This window comes from Hyperolius riggenbachi, chromosome 8, assembly GCF_040937935.1.
Source record: "Hyperolius riggenbachi isolate aHypRig1 chromosome 8, aHypRig1.pri, whole genome shotgun sequence".
NCBI lineage: Eukaryota > Metazoa > Chordata > Amphibia > Anura > Hyperoliidae > Hyperolius > Hyperolius riggenbachi.
In genome coordinates this window covers 231,990,838-232,008,356 of record NC_090653.1, presented here as the reverse complement: position 1 = coordinate 232,008,356, position 17,519 = coordinate 231,990,838, and the positions used below count along the sequence as shown (strand labels likewise).

Below are 17,519 nucleotides of genomic sequence, written 5' to 3'. Positions count from 1 at the left end.
CACATAAGTCTACGATAAGGCACATACACATGCCTGACTAAAGGCGGCTGAGGAAGCCGATAACGACTGCCTCAGCTGATAATCAGGAGTGTGTACAGTGGCCCCTGACCCGCAAGCGATCTACTTGGCGGATCAACTCGCCCTCAGCAACAACTGATTGCATTGTTCTCACTGCTCCTCTGCATCATCCCTCTGCCTCCACATAGAGCATCACAGCACATCATCAGCTATACAGCTGACGCATCTATGCAGCCCCGCCCAGAAATGTCGCCCAAAGGGATCGCATCACGATCCCCAACAGCGACATCCATCAAAGGTGTGTACGCACCTATACACAGTCATGTGAACAATAAACAGCCAGGGTGTAATCATATTTCTTCAGAGAAGCCAAATCAGTAATCCATTATGAACGTGTTATTGATCAGGGAGCTATCTGGGACCAATCTATTTATGTTACGTATACACAGACTTGTCCTTCAAATAAAGTTCTTAAAAATTAAGATCAACCACATAAAACACAGAGACATTATCTGTTCCAGCCTGTCTTTATTTCCAGTCAGGATTACAACACGCAACTTCAGTGTCACAAACACAATATACAGCACAAAGGGGTACCAGGCATGGGTAACTCGGAGGGGGCGTACATGAGAAGCGGGCAATAATGAGAACAGGTGGGGGGCATAGAGGGGATCTTCAGTACCCAGAGTGCACGTGGAAGGGATTACCCTCAGAATTGGCTTAAACCCTGTCTTTCTTTCTAATTGCCACCAGAGATGTCCAAACTTAAATAGCCTGGGCCCTCCACACCTTTCCATACTACACTGGCATCCTCCTAATAGTTAAATCCTGCATTGTGAATCCCTTTGGGGTACAAGGAGAAGGGGGGGGGGGGGGGCATACAATGCTTTGCAATGTGCAGACGTCACAGATTGCTAAAGTCCTAAAACTAACCAGAAGCTTAAAAACTGTGCCTGTTACTCGGTGCTGTGTGAAAATCAGTTTCCCTGCCCTAAACATATGACTATTTCATGTTTTGCTTTCTAGTCTCCAAATACTGTGCTTACTGGCAGAGGGGGAAGGTGGCTTCACAAAGTACTGCAGCCCTGAAGAACATCTGGCAGGGAAAGAGACCAACAGCAATGAACTACTGGACTGGCAGGAAACGGGTTACGTAGCAATGTTCTGCGGGACTCCGAAAAAGGGAGAAGGATTGGGGTACACAGCAATGCTCTGCAGGAAGACAGTCTCTGGTAGAATGAGATGGAATTTTCCTGTGTTTTGGTACAGATAGATATCATTAAATATATATATTATATTATATATTATATAAACATCACGGACACGACATTCTCCCATTTATATTCACTCTGGCAGCCGGGCTGCAGCACTGCACATCGGAACATCACAACCTGTAGCTTGACCTCACTGATAAGCCGTGGAGAAGCCTGCAAGCGAGAGGCTGGGAGAGAGGCGTTGAGGAGGCAAAATGGAAAAAATAAGGTGTAATAAAAAGGACACAATGAGATGGTAGAGAAACCGAGGATAATACGGAGGAGGGACAAAATGAGGTGAGTGATGAGTATGATTCGGGTGGAGGAACAACATAATGAAGAAGCAGCGTAGGCGGACGAGAAACCAAGGTCATGATTGAAGTAGGATTGAATAGGGTGGTCATGATGAGACAGGGATGCAAAGGAAGAGGAAATATTGAAAGACCGGCAGTAGACCGTTCAAGGTAAGAAGTGTAGGAAGATGGAGAAGAAAAATGATGGAGTTGAGATCATGAAGGTAACCATTTGAGGAGATCAGAGATTAATATCAGAAGAAAAGTTTGGTGAAGGAAATGAAAACAAGGAAAGAGATGTTAATGTGATGAGTGGAGGGGACAGAGGACGTGAGAGTTGGGAAAAAACAGAAGTAGTGTTACAGATGAAGTAAGAAATAGATGCCGGTGTACAGATGAAGAGAGGAATTTTGTGGAGATCAGTGAACCGATGAGGTGTCAAGAAGCAGAAGAAAGTATAGAGATAAGAAAGCAAAAAGAAGGCATTTTGGATGGAGAAAGACAGAAAAAGGTAGTAAGAGACGTGGACAGTTTGGGTGGAATTGTGTAAAGGGAGGTGGAAACAGATGTTGGTGACCATTTGCACAGACCGTGTGGGTGTAAGGATGTTCAGGGAGGGAAAATAGAGATTTCGGTGGACAAATCACAAGAATGGTTGTAGAGGTGGGCAGGAAGATTAGAAAGGGCAGATAGGTTTGTGGTAAAGAAGGGTAAAAAGTGGGAAGAGAAGGCAGATATATTGACAGTTTGCATAGATTTAAAGGAAAGTAGAAAGTAATAATACATGGCAGATAAGAAGATAGTATGCATGGAGAGACGGGTAAGCAAAGGTAAGTAGATCGTATGGGTGATTAAGAGGGCAGGGAGAGATTAGGAATAGCAGGTAAATTGAGAGAGAAAGAAAATGGCAAGAAATAAGGAAAGGCGGAGTTGGAAAGGGGATTCATTATGGATAAAATAATACAAGGAATGCAGAAAAGGTGTACATGAAGGAAAATGATATAACAGAAAATTGAGGAGGGACATGGTGGAGAAGGAATGAGGAAGAGGGGAAAGAAAGAGAAGTCAGAAAGTCTTATAGCTACTGACCAAAAGAATTATCATTTAAGTTATAAGATTATACAAGGAGAAATGAGCAGAAATATAGCAAAAAAACCCTACAAGGATCAATAACGTACATATCTTTTGGTTTAGACTAGAGGCTTACAAAATCATAGCCATTTTCTCACACAAACTGGCATAATCGTTTACAGGACAAAACTAATTTCAGTCCAAATCTAAGTAGGAAATGTGGTGTGCGTACGGAGAATGATTCCTCCGTGGACCATAACGTTATTGTTAGTCCAAAATGTTTTTTCTACTCTTTATGTAGGACCTAAGAGAGGCTGGGGGCACACATAACATAACGTGAAAGGCTGCCTTTTATGTCATGTTTTATGTTAATGTGTGCGTTTTGCTGCATTTTTGGTGCGTTCGCGTTAATGTTTTTTTTACCACTGATGCGTTTTGTAAGCGTTTTGCGTGCGTTTTAATGCGTCTACGGTTCGCACGTACAAAAAGCATATGCGTTTTGTATGCGTTTTTCTTTTACGTTTTATGCAAATCACTAGCAAAACAACAGGAAGTGGAAATACATCATAAAACAATTTTTTTTCAAACAACGCATTGAAAAACGCATACCATTGTGTTTCTATTGACTTTCATTATAATTTTATGCAATAAAACCAGCGTTTTTAAAAACACAGGTTTGAAAACGCATATAAAACGCATATGCGTTTATTTATATGCATTTTTTCCTGGGGCCCATAGACTTTCATTAGCAGCAAAAACAGCGTTTTCCGCAACGCTAGCGTTTCTGCTATGTGTGCACCTAGCCTGAAAGAGTTTTGTTTACACAGGTTTACACAACCTCCTTGATTAGTTGACGCTAAATAAATAAATTATACTTAAAGGACGCCTGACTCGAGCAAAGCTACCTGAGCTAAGCACAGAGGTGTGTTCATTCTGGATCCACATATCTCTGTACATTGTCCACTCCTCTCCTTTTCCCCCCCAGTCCTTGAAAATTGCAACTTTTGGCTAACGTCAAATTTTCAGACAGGAAGAGGCGGGCCTGCTGTGATGTTCCCACTTATCATTCTCCCATTTTCTCCTCTTAAGGATGAGTGAGGAAGGGGAGTGGAGGGAATGGGAGGGTGATGGGGGTAACGTTACAGCAAGCCTACCTTTTCCAGCCTGAAAATATGACTTTAGCCAAAAATTACATTTTTTAAGGAGTGATAACTTGAATTGGGGGAATGAGGAGAGAAACGGGAAACATACAGAGGCATGTGCTTTCAGCAGGTACATACCTCTGTGCTTACCATAGGTAGCTTTGCCTTGGGTCAGATGTCCTTTAAGGCATCAGTTCACTCTCTACTTCCTGCACCACAGACCTCTACAACTGCAGACTGCAAACTTCTCAGAAGGTGCTGTCTGTGCCCCGCCCCCTTCACTGCCAGAAAATGCAGCGTCTATCTTATCCACTATCTCTGCTGCCTGTACCTTCTGCTGGTCTGCTTCAAGTAACATGCAGGATTCTCACATGCAGAGTCCTTGTCTGGCACAAAATGTAAAACTTGGGAACTCTGCTTTCTAAGCTTTCAATTTTGTATTTATATATGTGCCTGGGGTTGTTGGGCAATAAAGGGCACCTATAGTACATTCACATAAAGCTGTATTAAACAGGAACTGCACGCGTGTGGCCAAGCATGCGCATAAGGCAGCGACTGGTGGTGACTGGATTACCGGGAGTTATAGTGGCAGAACGGGGGACGCATGGAGGACGGCGAGGAAAGCCCCGGGCTCATGGGGCTGGAGGAAGCCCCAGGTAAGTATAAATACGGGCCAGTGTACCATCTCTAGTACACTTTAACCTCTTGAGGACCGCAGTGTTAAACCCCCCTAAAGACCAGGCCAATTTTCATTAAATTGCCCACTGCAGCTTTAAGGCCGCACAACACAGCACACAAGTGATTCTTCTCCCCCCCCCCCCCCCCCTTTTCTCCCCAGAGCTCTCTGTTGGTGGGGTCTGATCGCCCTGCCCCCCCTGTTTGTTTTTGTTTGTATAAATATTTATGTAAATGTTTTTAAATAAAATGTACTATTTTTTTTTTTTTTTGGTCCTTTGAAAACCCTCCCTCCCCCCAGCCAGCCAACGACGCGATCGGCTCTCATAGGCTTCAGCCTATGAGAGCCAATCGCTCTCCTGTGTGCCAGGGGGACAGCCATGCCACACGGCTGTTCCCAGTACAGCGCTGCTGCGGATCGCAGTGCTGTACTTAGTGAAAAGACAGCGGTTTCGCTGTCTAACAGTCTCCCGAGCGGTGATCGCCGCTCAGAGACTGAAGGCGGGGCGGAGCTCCGCCTCCCAAGCAGGAGATGCGCATGCAGCCTGCGTGTGATCTCCTGCAGTAGCCAATTGGCGTTAGGCGGTCCTGGGGCTGCCGCCGCGGTCAGGACTTGACACCAATTGGCATTAGGCAGTCCTGGGGCTGCCGCCGTGGTCACGCCCGTGGGCGTGACACGGTCGTTAGTTAGTGAACTGGGGTTTGTAAGTCTCTTACTGACCGATTATATCTCACTTCTGTTAGTTGTGGCTACAGGAAGCCAAACTGAGACATGATCACGTGACCAGGGCCAGATTTACCATAAGGCACTGTAGGCACATGTTTACAGGCACCCGATGATGGAAAGGCGGCTCACTCCCCTCTCTGAGCGTCTCCCTCCCTTCCTCCCTCTACAGTCCTGATGAGAGTGTAAATGAATAGTTACATATCCTGTTCTTGGCATTCCACTGACCAGATCTCCCTTCAGTTAGGGGCACCTCTAGCTATTCAATACTGAGGTTCCTCTACCTTATACTAAGGGGCACCTGTAGTGTACCTATGACGGGCAAGGGAAGTAAGGTAAAAGGGCCAGCCAGCACACTTGCGTTAAGGTTCGGCAGGGGTTTGTAGGCTTGCGGAGGTCGAAGTCTAAGGTGGCAGGACATCTGTGCTTATAGGCTCCTGTGAGGTAAATCCGGGCCTGCACATGACTGCGACCAGCCATTCATAGACTTTCATAGTAGTCATCTGATGAAACAATCTCATGCTCAGTAAGTTGAGCGATCGCCCATTCCTTGCTCTATCCAAAAATCCCCAAAAATGTTTTGGCCCATATTTCAGTTTACTTGTTCTGTCAGCTGCCTGTACTGTCAGTGAAGGCAATGCCGTGATGCACAGAGTGTAACCCAATGCTTGTCTATGTCCCTAACTCTAAAGACACTCACCAGCTCACATCTGGTTGGAAAATGAGGTTGGTACACCTTGCTGGCTGTATCCGCCTTGGCTGTATCCGCCCTGCTGTTGGTTGTATTCAGGCTGCTGGCCATAGTAATCAGGCTGGTAACCTCCCTGTTGTCCATATGAGTCCTGCTGAGCGTAGCCCTGGACCACCTGGCCCTGGCCCTGACCCTGAACCTGGCCCTGCCCATAGGAGTCAGGAGCTGGATGCTTCTCCTGGGCTGGTGGTGGGTACTTCATGAATGGAGCTGTCCATCCTGTCTCTTTAAATACAAACCAGACGTTTCCCAGCCAGATTATGCAGTTTAGGAAGCCAAAGGCCTGGAACAAAAAAGAGTTTAATATTATTATTAAAACAAACTTATTTAAACTAATATAATAGAGTTGTTGCCTTCAAACTTGCATGTACCAAAACTCCTCTTGTTTATAGGTGTATTGTAACGAACCAAAGGCGTAACTACTTGGGCAACTGCACATAAAGCCGCTGGAAGATCTGGGACCAGGGAGGTCCATTTCCCTCCCTCTCTTCCAGGAGCCTGTCCGTTGTGGCTATCCAATCCACTGTTAGAGAGTAGTGTGCAGCAGAGGTAATATATATACCAACTCTTCCCCATCATCCCCATCCTGGGCCTCTATGTCACGTGATATCATGTGACATGTTGGACGACCCAGCTGAGAGTACGAGGAGACCCAATGCTGGTGAAGGTAAAATACCTCCCCACTACATGCACTCCTCTGCATGCAGGGATGTTTCTGGTCATTTTGGTGCCCCAGGCAAGGCACCTTTTGTCTCCCCCACCAATCCTGTGAACAGGAAGATCATAGCCTACGCCAGTGATAGGCAAACTTGGCTCTTCAGCTGTTAACTACTTTCGCCTTTTGGACGTTGCTATTACGTCCAAAAGGCTGCTTCTGCATTGCTGCACGCAGCTGTATGCTTCCGTGCCGCTGCTCGTTATCCCAGAGATCAATGAATGGGAACACAGTTCCCATTCATTGATCGAAGTCCCTGTTAGAAAGACCGATGGGCGTCTTTCAGAAGCCCCAATCTTTCTAAAGAAAAAAAAGTTTCCTGTCCTCCCTTCTCTAAAAAAAATATTTTTTACTGTGGCTATCTTGTGGCCAAATAGTAAAACTTACATCTACATACTTTTTTTTTTAAATACAATTTATTACATTTAAAATTAACTGTTTACGTGCACTTTTATTTCCAAATAAAATGTTGGCGCCATACATTGTGACAGGGACATAGTTTAAATTGTGTAATAACCAGGACAAATGGGCAAATAAAATATGTGGGTTTTAATTATGGTTGCATGTATTATTTTAAAGCTATAATGGCAGAAAACTGAGAAATAATGATTTTTATCCATTTTTTTCTTACTATTCCCATTAAAATGCATTTAGAAAAAATAATTCTTAGCACAGTGTACCCCCCCCCCCAAAGAAAGCCTAATTAGTGGCGGCAAAAACAAGATATAGATCAATTTATTGTGATAAGTAGTGATAAAGTTATTGGCGAATGAATGGGAGGTGAAAATTGCTCGGATGCATAAGGTGAAAAACGACAAAGCTGAAGTGGTTAAGGAACTACAAGTCCCACCATGCATTGCAAGAGTCTAACAGCCACAGTCATGATTCATAAAGGCAAATGCATTGTGGGACTTGTAGTTCCTGGCCTACACAATGGCCTCAATTTACTAAGCTTTATCAAACACTTTATCGAACGTTTGATAATTTACCTAATGGGTAAAATCTAATTTTGAATTCACTAAGGTGTTATACATTTATTGAACATTTGATCGATAAAACATTCGATAAATTTATAACACCTTAGTGAATTCAAAATCAGATTTTACCCATGAGGTAAATTATCAAACGTTCGATAAAGTGTTTGATAAAGCTTAGTGAATTGAGGCCAATTAGTTTTGCAATAACAAACTGATAGGATTTCTACAGAAATATTTTTCCTCAAATGATGTCTTAAAAAACACAAATTATTAGCAGGTCTGATACACCTCACCAGCACAGCCTCACGGAATCCACGTAACAAACCCTTCTATGCCTGTTAGAAGCAGAGATGCTTACCGGATGCTCTCATTAGTGATTACTCATGATTCAAATGAGGTTTAATTGGCGCAGGTGTGTGCCAGTGATACAAGGGGTTATTTACCCATAATTCCGCCGTCCGCATTGCGTTCCAAAGAGTGGCACATGTTCTATTGGTTGCGTTGCAAGCCTCATACCGGTGCACTTCCAAGGAGGAAATGCGCGGTGTGAGGCTCGCAACGCGACCAACAGGAGACGTGTAACTCTTTGGAACGCAGGGCGGACGGCGGAATTATGGGTAAATAACCCCTTGTATCCCCACAACACCCTGTCTTAAAGGAAAACTGAAGTGAGAGGGATACGGAGGCTGCCATATTTATTTCCTTTTAAAGAATACCAGTTGCCTGGCAGCCCTGCTAATCTTATCAGGCTGCAGTAGTGTTTGAATCACACCAGAAACAAGCATGCAGCTAATGTAAGGTCTGGCAATAATGTCAGAAACACCTGATCTGCTGCATTCTTGTTCAGGGTCTATGGCTAAAAGTATTAGAGGCAAAGGATCAGCAGGACAGCCAGGCAACTGGTATTGCTTAAAAAGAAATAAATATTGCAGCCTTCATATATCCCTTTCGCTTCAGTAGTCCTTTAATGAAACATAGAATTTATACACATCTGCTAAAGGCACAATATGCAAAGAATAACTGTGATGCCTGGTTTGTCTATGCCTAAAAACAGCCTGTCTGCATGGGGAGGGGGCATAGTGGCTGCACATACTGTGTGTGGGGTGGGGGTGTTAAAGGACATGTTTTGGGGGTAGGGATTACTCAGGTTTGTTAAAGGAGCAATGTTGGTAGCATTTATTAAGGGTCTGGAAAGTCTGACCCAATTAGCTTCATGGTTGTTTCAGGTGTGTGATTCAGACACTACTGTAGCCAAAGAAATTAGCAGGACTGCCAGGCAACTAGTATTGTTTAAAAGGAGGCAAATATGGCAGCCTCCACATGCTTCTCACTTCAGGTTCCCTTTAACAGTTTACAACCTTAACCTGGGGCATATCAGACCACAGCAGCTGTTATACCAACCCTAATGCTGGGAATACACAATGCGTTTCTGCCGCTCAATTGTCTGCTCGATTCTCGCTCGTCTTTTTTTGTATCTTTTTCCATTCACTTCTATCAGAAATTCGAGCAGCAAAACGATCGAAAGTGAGATCAGACTTGTCGGAAATGATCTATCGAGCCATCTATCTGCTGCAAAAACGCATCGTGTATTCCCAGCTGTTATACCAATCCTAAGGGCCCATTCACACTTGCAAAATGCCAGCGCTTTTGCTAGCATTTTGCTCTGGAGATTTTTTGCATTGAATGCGAAAAAAAATCGTCATTCACACTTGCCGATTTTTTAACGATCGCGTTTAGCGCTTCTATAGCACTGAAACACGATCGCCGGGAAATCGCCTGAAAAAGGTGCAGGCTACGCGTTTGCTGATTTGCGCTGGCAATTAACGCAAATCGCCCAAGTGAGAACGGGCCCATAGAGTATTATTGCACTAGCGCTTTAACCACTTGAGGACCCACCCTTTACCCCCCCTTAAGGACCAGCGCTGTTTGATGGGATCTGTGCTGGGTGGGCTCTGCAGCCCCCAGCACAGATCAGAGGGCACACAGAGCGATCAGATCGCCCCCCTTTTTTCCCCCTATGGGGATGATGTGCAGGGGGGGTCTGATCGCTCCTGCTGGTGGCATGTTGCGGGGGGGGGGCACCTCAAAGCCCCCCTCCGTGGCGAAATTCCCCCCTCCCTCTCCTACCTGCTCATCCCCGGTGATCGGGGCTGCACAGGACGCTATCCGTCCTGTGCAGCCAGTGACGGGCTGTCCCCTGTCACATGGCGGCGATCCCCGGCCGCTGATTGGCCGGGGATCGCCGATCTGCCTTACGGCGCTGCTGCGCAGCAGCGCCGTACAATGTAAACAAAGCGGATTATTTCCGCTTGTGTTTACATTTAGCCCTCGAGCCGCGATCGGCGGCCCGCAGGCTATTCACGGAGCCCCCCGCCGTGAATTGACAGGAAGCAGCCGCTCGCGCGAGCGGCTGCTTCCTGATTAATCAGCCTGCAGCTGGCGACGCAATACTGCGTCGCTGGTCCTGCAGCTGCCACTTTGCCGACGCGCGGTATGAGTGCGCGGTCGGCAAGTGGTTAAAAAGCGCTAGCGCTTGAGCATTTTGCTGAAATCGCCAGCAAAATGCTTTAGTGTGAATGGGCCCTTAGGGTTATTCTGGACATATTTATGCGCTCAAAAAAGTAATGAGAGCAGTAATGTAAGAACGAAGTCAAGTTCTTGGCCCAAGTCTTCAACCAAAACAACCAATATTTCCAGGAGAGTTAAAGGACAACTGCAACGAAAAGTATATGGAGGCTGTCATATTTATTTCCTATTAAAGAGACTCTGTAACACAATTTTCAGCCTTATTTCAATCCTATAAGTTCCTATACATGTTCTAATGTGGTCTGGATTACTGCAGCCTTTTCTAGTTGCACAGTGACTGTATTATCTCTGTTATATAATCTAATCTTCTTTCCAGGAATGTGCTACTCTGTTTGTGATAGAATAGAAGCTATACACACCCTCTCCATGCCCCCTGCAGGCTCTGTACGAGTCACAGACTGAGCTCCTCTCAGTCTATCACATGCCATGTCTTTTGTTTGTAAACACTGCCTAAAACTGGCAATTACAAGCCAGGATTGCAGCAGGGAGTGGCAGAAACAGCACAGAGGGGCCCAGGAGAACATCATGAATGTAAGAATTTTAGAGTACAGATTCTCTTTAAGCAATACCAGTTACCTGGTTGTCCTGCTGAACATCTGCTTCTAATACTTATGCATATACTTGTTCAGGGTCTATGAGCAAATCAGGTGTTTCTGACATTATTGTCAGATCTGACCAGATTAGCTGCATGCTTGTTTCTGGAGTTATTCAGACACTACTGCAGCCAAATAGAACAGCAGGGCTGCCAGGAAACTGGTATTGTTTAAAAGAAATAAAATATGGCAGCCTCCATATACCTCTTACTTCAGTAAATAATGGCAGCCTCAGTATTTCTATCAGTGTAAGGTCTGCGGTTACAGAAGAATGGATGCTATATACATATATATGTGTGTGGGGAGGTGTGCAGATGCTTAACGCACCTCCCGTGTGCCAGCATTCCCCTCAGTTCTGCAGTAAAAGGCCCTGTGCCATTACCATGGTCGGCGCCCTTTGACCCGGACATACTACGCTGGGTGTGCACAGTACGGCAGGTCGGCAGTCTTGCGCGTTGCGCGTGCGCTCCCTGCTCTTCTCCTTCTATGTGCTTGAGCGCTCACACGGGGATTGCGGTTACAAGGCTGCTGAGCTGACATACTGCACATGCGCAGTGTAGTTTGTCAGGGTCAAAGGCCGCCGACCACACCAATCACAGCGGTGTACATTTTGTAGTGATTGAAAAGCAATTCTGCAACATTCCTATAATTTGCATTATAGTGCAAAGGCTCAAGAAATGCTGCAGGATTCACAATTTCAATTTGGCATAATCGCAATCGCTTCTGTGAGGTTCCCCTGCATTGACTTTCATTAACTTAGCACCTTTTGAGCTCACCAGCGATAGTCAGCAATCCTAAAACGCTGCGTACAAGTGAACCAGAGACAAAGCACCCTCATGTATTTTACCATATATATCAGTGGGTACATTAGAGAAACACCTACCTTGTTTTCTGTTTCATTCTGCACTGCACAGCTTGCTTCTAATCAGCCCTGATACAATCCCCCACTGAGCATTTAGTCTGGCTTTGTTCAGGAATATTTATAGCTCAGTCTGTATTCTCTCATGTCTTTTCAAGTCCAAGCCTGCCCCCTGCTGGCTCTGCTCAGGAATCATTATAGCAAAGCCAGACTGAATGCTCAGTCGGGGATTTTATCCGGGCTGTTTAGAAGCAAGCTGTGCAGTGCAGAATGAAACAGAAAGCATGGTAGGTGTTTTCTCTAATGTACCCACTGATCTATATGGTAAAATACATGAGGGTGCTTTGTCTCTGGTTCACTTTAAATCACTCTAGAGGGCCATAAAACAGTTAAAACTTAAAAAGTACATTTAAACATAAAATAAAACTGGAATATCTTAAAAAGTCATTTTTAGGAGAAGGAAGATAGATACAATTGTTTATTTCATTCGTTTATTTTTGTCTCAGGTGTCCTTTAAAACTGTCCAGTGAATACCACTGTAATTCACTCAGTGGCCACAAGATGGCTTCAGAGCTTTAAACTTCGAAACAGTATAGGGAGCATGATCTAATATTCCAAGGTGGGCACAACAGCCTAAGAGGAGAGGTTTTCTCGCCTTATGAATAGACTTATGAATATCCTTTCACACCCCTGCAATCAAAAATGTACGCAAAATAAATTGACCCAGATGTATTTAAGCTCAATATCACTTTTGTCGCCTACTTTTCAGTACTTTTTCATTTCCTAAGTGCTGCGTTTTTAGATATGTTGAGAAAATATTTACACCTGGCCAGTGCATTTGCAGTACAATGCTCCACCCCATCACATTGCACCACAACACACAAAACGTCATTCATATGACGCCCCCCCCCCCCCCACACACACACACACCCTTGCCACCCCTCGTACAGAGAAGTACTTCCTGCTGGACAGGAAGTATGTAATTGGGATTTACAGGTTTCCCCATCATATTCCCATTGTTCTACACGTGCACCGCAGCAAACATATTTAAAATTTCTCACATTCATCACTTCCACTACTTCTATGTTGCAGCGGAAGACCGATGGTAATGCGCTGTTAACTTTGCACTTCCGGCCTGCTCTGCTAATTGTGGGGTAAGATTTTACGCACATAAGTCTGATTAGCCAGTTTATTTTCTACACCCCCAAGTTTCAGAGGGATTACTGCTTAAGAAACCATAACTTACCACAGAGGTGTTCAGTCCAGACATGACAGGGTCCCGCTCTTCCTGACATACATTTTCACGGTTTTCACAAGCTGGGATCTGGTCTTTGATCAGTTCAGGGTCTGTGGCCATCTTTATATCAGACAAACCCTTGGCCCATGCGCTGGAACTGACCAGCCACATGAAAGTAAAAACGGCTGTAACAATGCAGTCCTGCAGGGAAAGGAAGGAATTAAAATGGAAAACACAAAGTAACAGAAAAGTAATGCTAAACCCCAGGCAGACCGCCGTGCAGATAAAATACATCACACCAACAAATTGCACAGTGCTATAGTCTAGTGGTATGGATTTGATTACAGCGGGGGAGAGCAAAGGGACAGCCTGAGTGCCTCCCACTCACTTTGCAACATGGGAGCACAACTTACAGGGGATTACATGAATCATAAAGCTTATCTAAAGGTATACAGTATATGCATCAAAGAAAAACGTTACAGTTCTCTAGAATGGAAAAAAAAGATGCTTCCATCAAGTCCAGCCTCACAAATCATCTTCCATAAAGGTTTCATCTTCCTATATCTAGAAGTCATAGCTATGGACAGTGGTGTAGCAATAGAGGTTACGACTGCACCAAGGACCTTGGACCAAAGGGGCCCGCCCTCTGCCACAGTATTAGCTCTTCAATGGTGCTATGCTGGTAATTTATTTTATTTATTTATTGTATTTAAAAAAGCGCTAACATATTACACAGTGCTGTATTGGTTAAGGTTACAGACAATATTTAGGGGTGACATACAGCAATACGACAATACATGAATACACGCAAACCAGATCACACAGCACAGTATGAGTACAAGGTAATGCTTAGTCAGTCAGTGGATGGGAGCATGGAGATTAGGCAAGTCGAATTAACTCAGATCCATAGGACAGGTGTACAGTAATGGAGGTGAACAGGTAGGAGACATAAGGAAGAGGACCCTGCCCAAAGGCTTACAATCTAGAGGGAGAGGTGGGGACACGAAAGGTAGGGGACCAGAGTTCAGCTGTGGGGTTAGAGCACTAGTGTGGGGGGGGGGGGGGGGGAGGGTCCAGAGTACAAAGGTGAGTTTTTGGTAGCCTTCTTGAAGATGTTGAAGGAGAGGGAAACCCTAATGGGGGAGGTAGGGAGTTCCATAGTGTTGGAGCAGCTCTTGAGAAGTTCTGGAGGCGTGCATGGGATTGGGTGATGCGGGGGACAGTCAGGCAAAGTTCATTGGAGGAGCGGACTGAGCTGCTAGGTGTGTACCTCTGAGTAAGATTGGAAATGTAGGTTGGGCAGGTTTTGTGGACAGATTTGTAGGCCAGACACAGTATCTTGAATCTGATTCTGGACTGGATAGGAAGCCAGTGAAGGGATTCACAGAGAGGAGTTTAGTATAGGAGGTGGGCTCCAACCAACAACAATCACCACAGGCTAATATAATTTGTGTTAGTCCAGTTATACCATGACTCAGAATGGTTTGAGAAATAAGAATTTGTAAAGGAAGCAGACAAGGGTCTGCAGGTCAAAACACTCAATGAGTCATGGAGTTTTTTTATAAAAAATATATAAAGTTTTTATTTTAACACTTTAAAAAATCAAATAGTAGCACATAAAAAACCCCATATTACAAGGCAGTTATTAAGGCACAGTCTGCTAGGTCACACCGCTCCCTATCCAGTTGCTGTATTATACACTATTAGTATCAAGAACCATCATACAGGAAGGCTAGATTGGTAGTCCAGATAGCTGTATCCTGTTAAAATAAAAACTTTATATATTTTTTATAAAAAACTCCATAACTCATTGAGTGTTTTGACCTGCAGACCCTTGTCTGCTTCCTTTACAAATTCTTATTTCTCAAACCATTCTGAGTCATGTTATAACTGGACTAACACAAATTATATTAGCCTGTGGTGATTGTTGTTGGTTGGAGCCCACCTCCTATACTAAACTTGTATTTGGGTCCATGTGACCCTGCCCATACTAGTGAGCTCCACCCACTCACCACACATATATGTATATATTGGATAATTCCAGCATCTTTTGATCACATTGTCACGTGACGCCCTGGGTTGGTTGACGGCTGTGGGGCCCCTCCGTCCCTCTGGACAACAGCGGTTCCCCCCTTTCCTTCTTTCCTTCTTCCCTTTTCCCTCTTCTTTCCCTCATCATGTTCCAATGGGATAACTTTATACAGAAGCTACAACAACATAGAGAAACGACACCTTCAGGCCCACTGACTGATAGGGACATTTTGTATAGCTTCAATCGCCTACAGCGTTTGCTGGAAGCAAAATCCAGGAAATACTGGGAGTTAAAATACATTGATAAGTATCTTGATGAAAAAATAAATCCATATAATATGAGAATACAACTCTTTCCACATTCGCGCCATATCACTGAGGATTTTAAGAGGAGATGGGAAAGTAATTTTGAGAATTGTTCACAAATAGCCCTACAGATGAACAAAGAACTATACCAAGCTGATCTTATATCCCTTGATAAACAAATTGAAGCCATAAACTCTAGGCTAGAAACCCACAAGGATAAGTCTGTATTTTTGTCTCGTAATGAGGCCCTGACTAAACACATGCATAAATATAACATGGAGATTATTGATAAAAAAGAATCTCGCCTTGAACGTGACAGACTTGTATATAAAATGGGACAGGCCTACCAATGGGACAAAAAAGTGCCAAGTAGAACTCGTCCCAAGCCACAGAATCCAAAAGACACACCCTACACGGGGGAGATTCCTGACTCCCCATCTGACGCCCCCACGACTGAAGATGAGGCGCCTATGGGGGCCCAAAATCCCCCACTTCCTTCACCAAATGTAGAACCAATCCCTCAAAAGGGTCACACTCCCAATGTACTGGTTAAAAGAAAGGAGATGACCTCACCCCCCACAGTTCCAGACGTTTCCACTGCACATAGTGATTCTGCCACTTTTTTAGACAACACTCCCAAAACAAAGGGAAGAGAAAAAGAAAAAGGAGAAAAAGACAAAAAAATAAAAGGCACCAATCCCAACAAATCAACACTTACCTCACCCCATCACCTGAATCCACCTCCCAAAAAAATGAATATGGAGCACTATCTCCAAACGAAAAAATAAATGAGGATAATAATACAGTCATCAACTTGAGTTCCACACCCCTAACACAGGACCAAATCTCAGTCTTGACGCTGGGTCTTAACTATTCCCTTTCACAAAACACTGATAAGTTTGAGTGTGCAAAGGATCTTAATCTCTTTGCACGCAAGGTCATTTTAAAATTACAACACATGAAAAAAGATGAAGCACCTCTGGGAGGCGCTATCAAAGACTGGTCTGATTTTTCTAAAAAAGACTACAAGGCTCTTCGTGATTTACAAGCATTATGGGAGGAGGGATATGTTCCAGATCAGCATTTGGTCGATCAGTCTAGGGAACTTGATGAAGAAAAGATAAAGTTTAAAAATAAATCACGATATTTCCCACCTCTCTCAATGAATCCACGTGTAAGCGTCTTTGTGGAAATGGTCTTAAAAGACCTGGATAATATCCAGGCCAAATATACACCTGATAACCTCTCAGCTGCGCAGAAGAGGGCTCTTGCCCAGTTATCTGAGATGTCCATGCTCACGGTGAAGCCATCCGATAAGGGTGGTAACATCATGGTCATGGACAACGACCAATATGAATCCATGTGCTTAAAAATACTGAACAATAGGGAATGGTATTCGAGAGCCTCGGCGTCCAGTGTCCTGAGGGACCAGGGCATACTCTTTGGCATTATTGATTGGGCCCTGAGTAATGGCATTATTTCAAATGCGGTCTCTGCTTTCCTAAAGGTTCCCCATCCCCAAGTACCTACCTTTTATGCCCTGCCCAAAACTCACAAATCTTTAACCTCCCCCCCAGGCAGACCAATCATATCTGCCTGTGGCTCTTTAACTGAAAACATCAGCAAATATATTGATTTTCATTTACAAAAACATGTACAATCATTACCCTCATACGTCCAGGATACAATGCATGTCCTGCGTATCCTGGACGGTTTACATGTGCGCCCCGGTACTCTCTTGGTGGCACTGGACGTTGAGGCTCTATACTCCAGCATTCCACATGCTGGGGGAATACGGGCAGTTGCAAAATACTTAGATACTTTGCCAGTTACGGACTCTGACCACTCTCTCTTTTTATTGGAACTCCTCGAGTTCCTATTGACACACAATCATTTTTTGTTTGGCTCCTCCCACTACCTCCAGGTGCAGGGCACGGCGATGGGGACCACATGTGCCCCCTCGTATGCCAATCTGTACCTGGGAGCGTGGGAGGCGGACATTTTCTCTAATGACGATTGGGTTGAGTACCTGTGCCATGTGGATGCATGGCACAGGTACATTGATGATATTTTGATGCTGTGGACAGGAGATGAATTCCTCCTGTTGGAGTTTATTGATGTCCTCAACAAGAATTTACTGAACTTGAAATTGACGTGTAGTTATGACTCGAAATCCCTACCCTTTTTGGATTTACTGATAGAGGTTGGGGAAAATGGGGACCTCAACACAAGGCTGTATCGAAAACCCACAGCTTTCGAATACCGTTTTGCATGCGAATAGCTTCCAC

The 17,519-nt window shown here is 44.5% G+C and overlaps 1 protein-coding gene across 1 annotated transcript in view; it reads right to left on the bottom strand.

Annotated features, from left to right (window-relative positions):
- Positions 1-526: 526 nt before the first annotated feature.
- The window catches only part of SYP (synaptophysin), a 60,786-nt gene continuing 43,793 nt past the window's right edge, over positions 527-17,519 (bottom strand). Inside the window, exons 5-7 of the mRNA XM_068248319.1 lie at positions 12,904-13,095; positions 5,877-6,210; positions 527-1,459 (exon numbers count right to left, since the gene is read on the bottom strand). Of these exons, the coding sequence (XP_068104420.1) occupies positions 5,881-6,210; positions 12,904-13,095 (522 nt within the window). The 3' untranslated portion in view covers positions 527-1,459; positions 5,877-5,880. The remainder of the gene's footprint in view (positions 1,460-5,876; positions 6,211-12,903; positions 13,096-17,519) is intronic.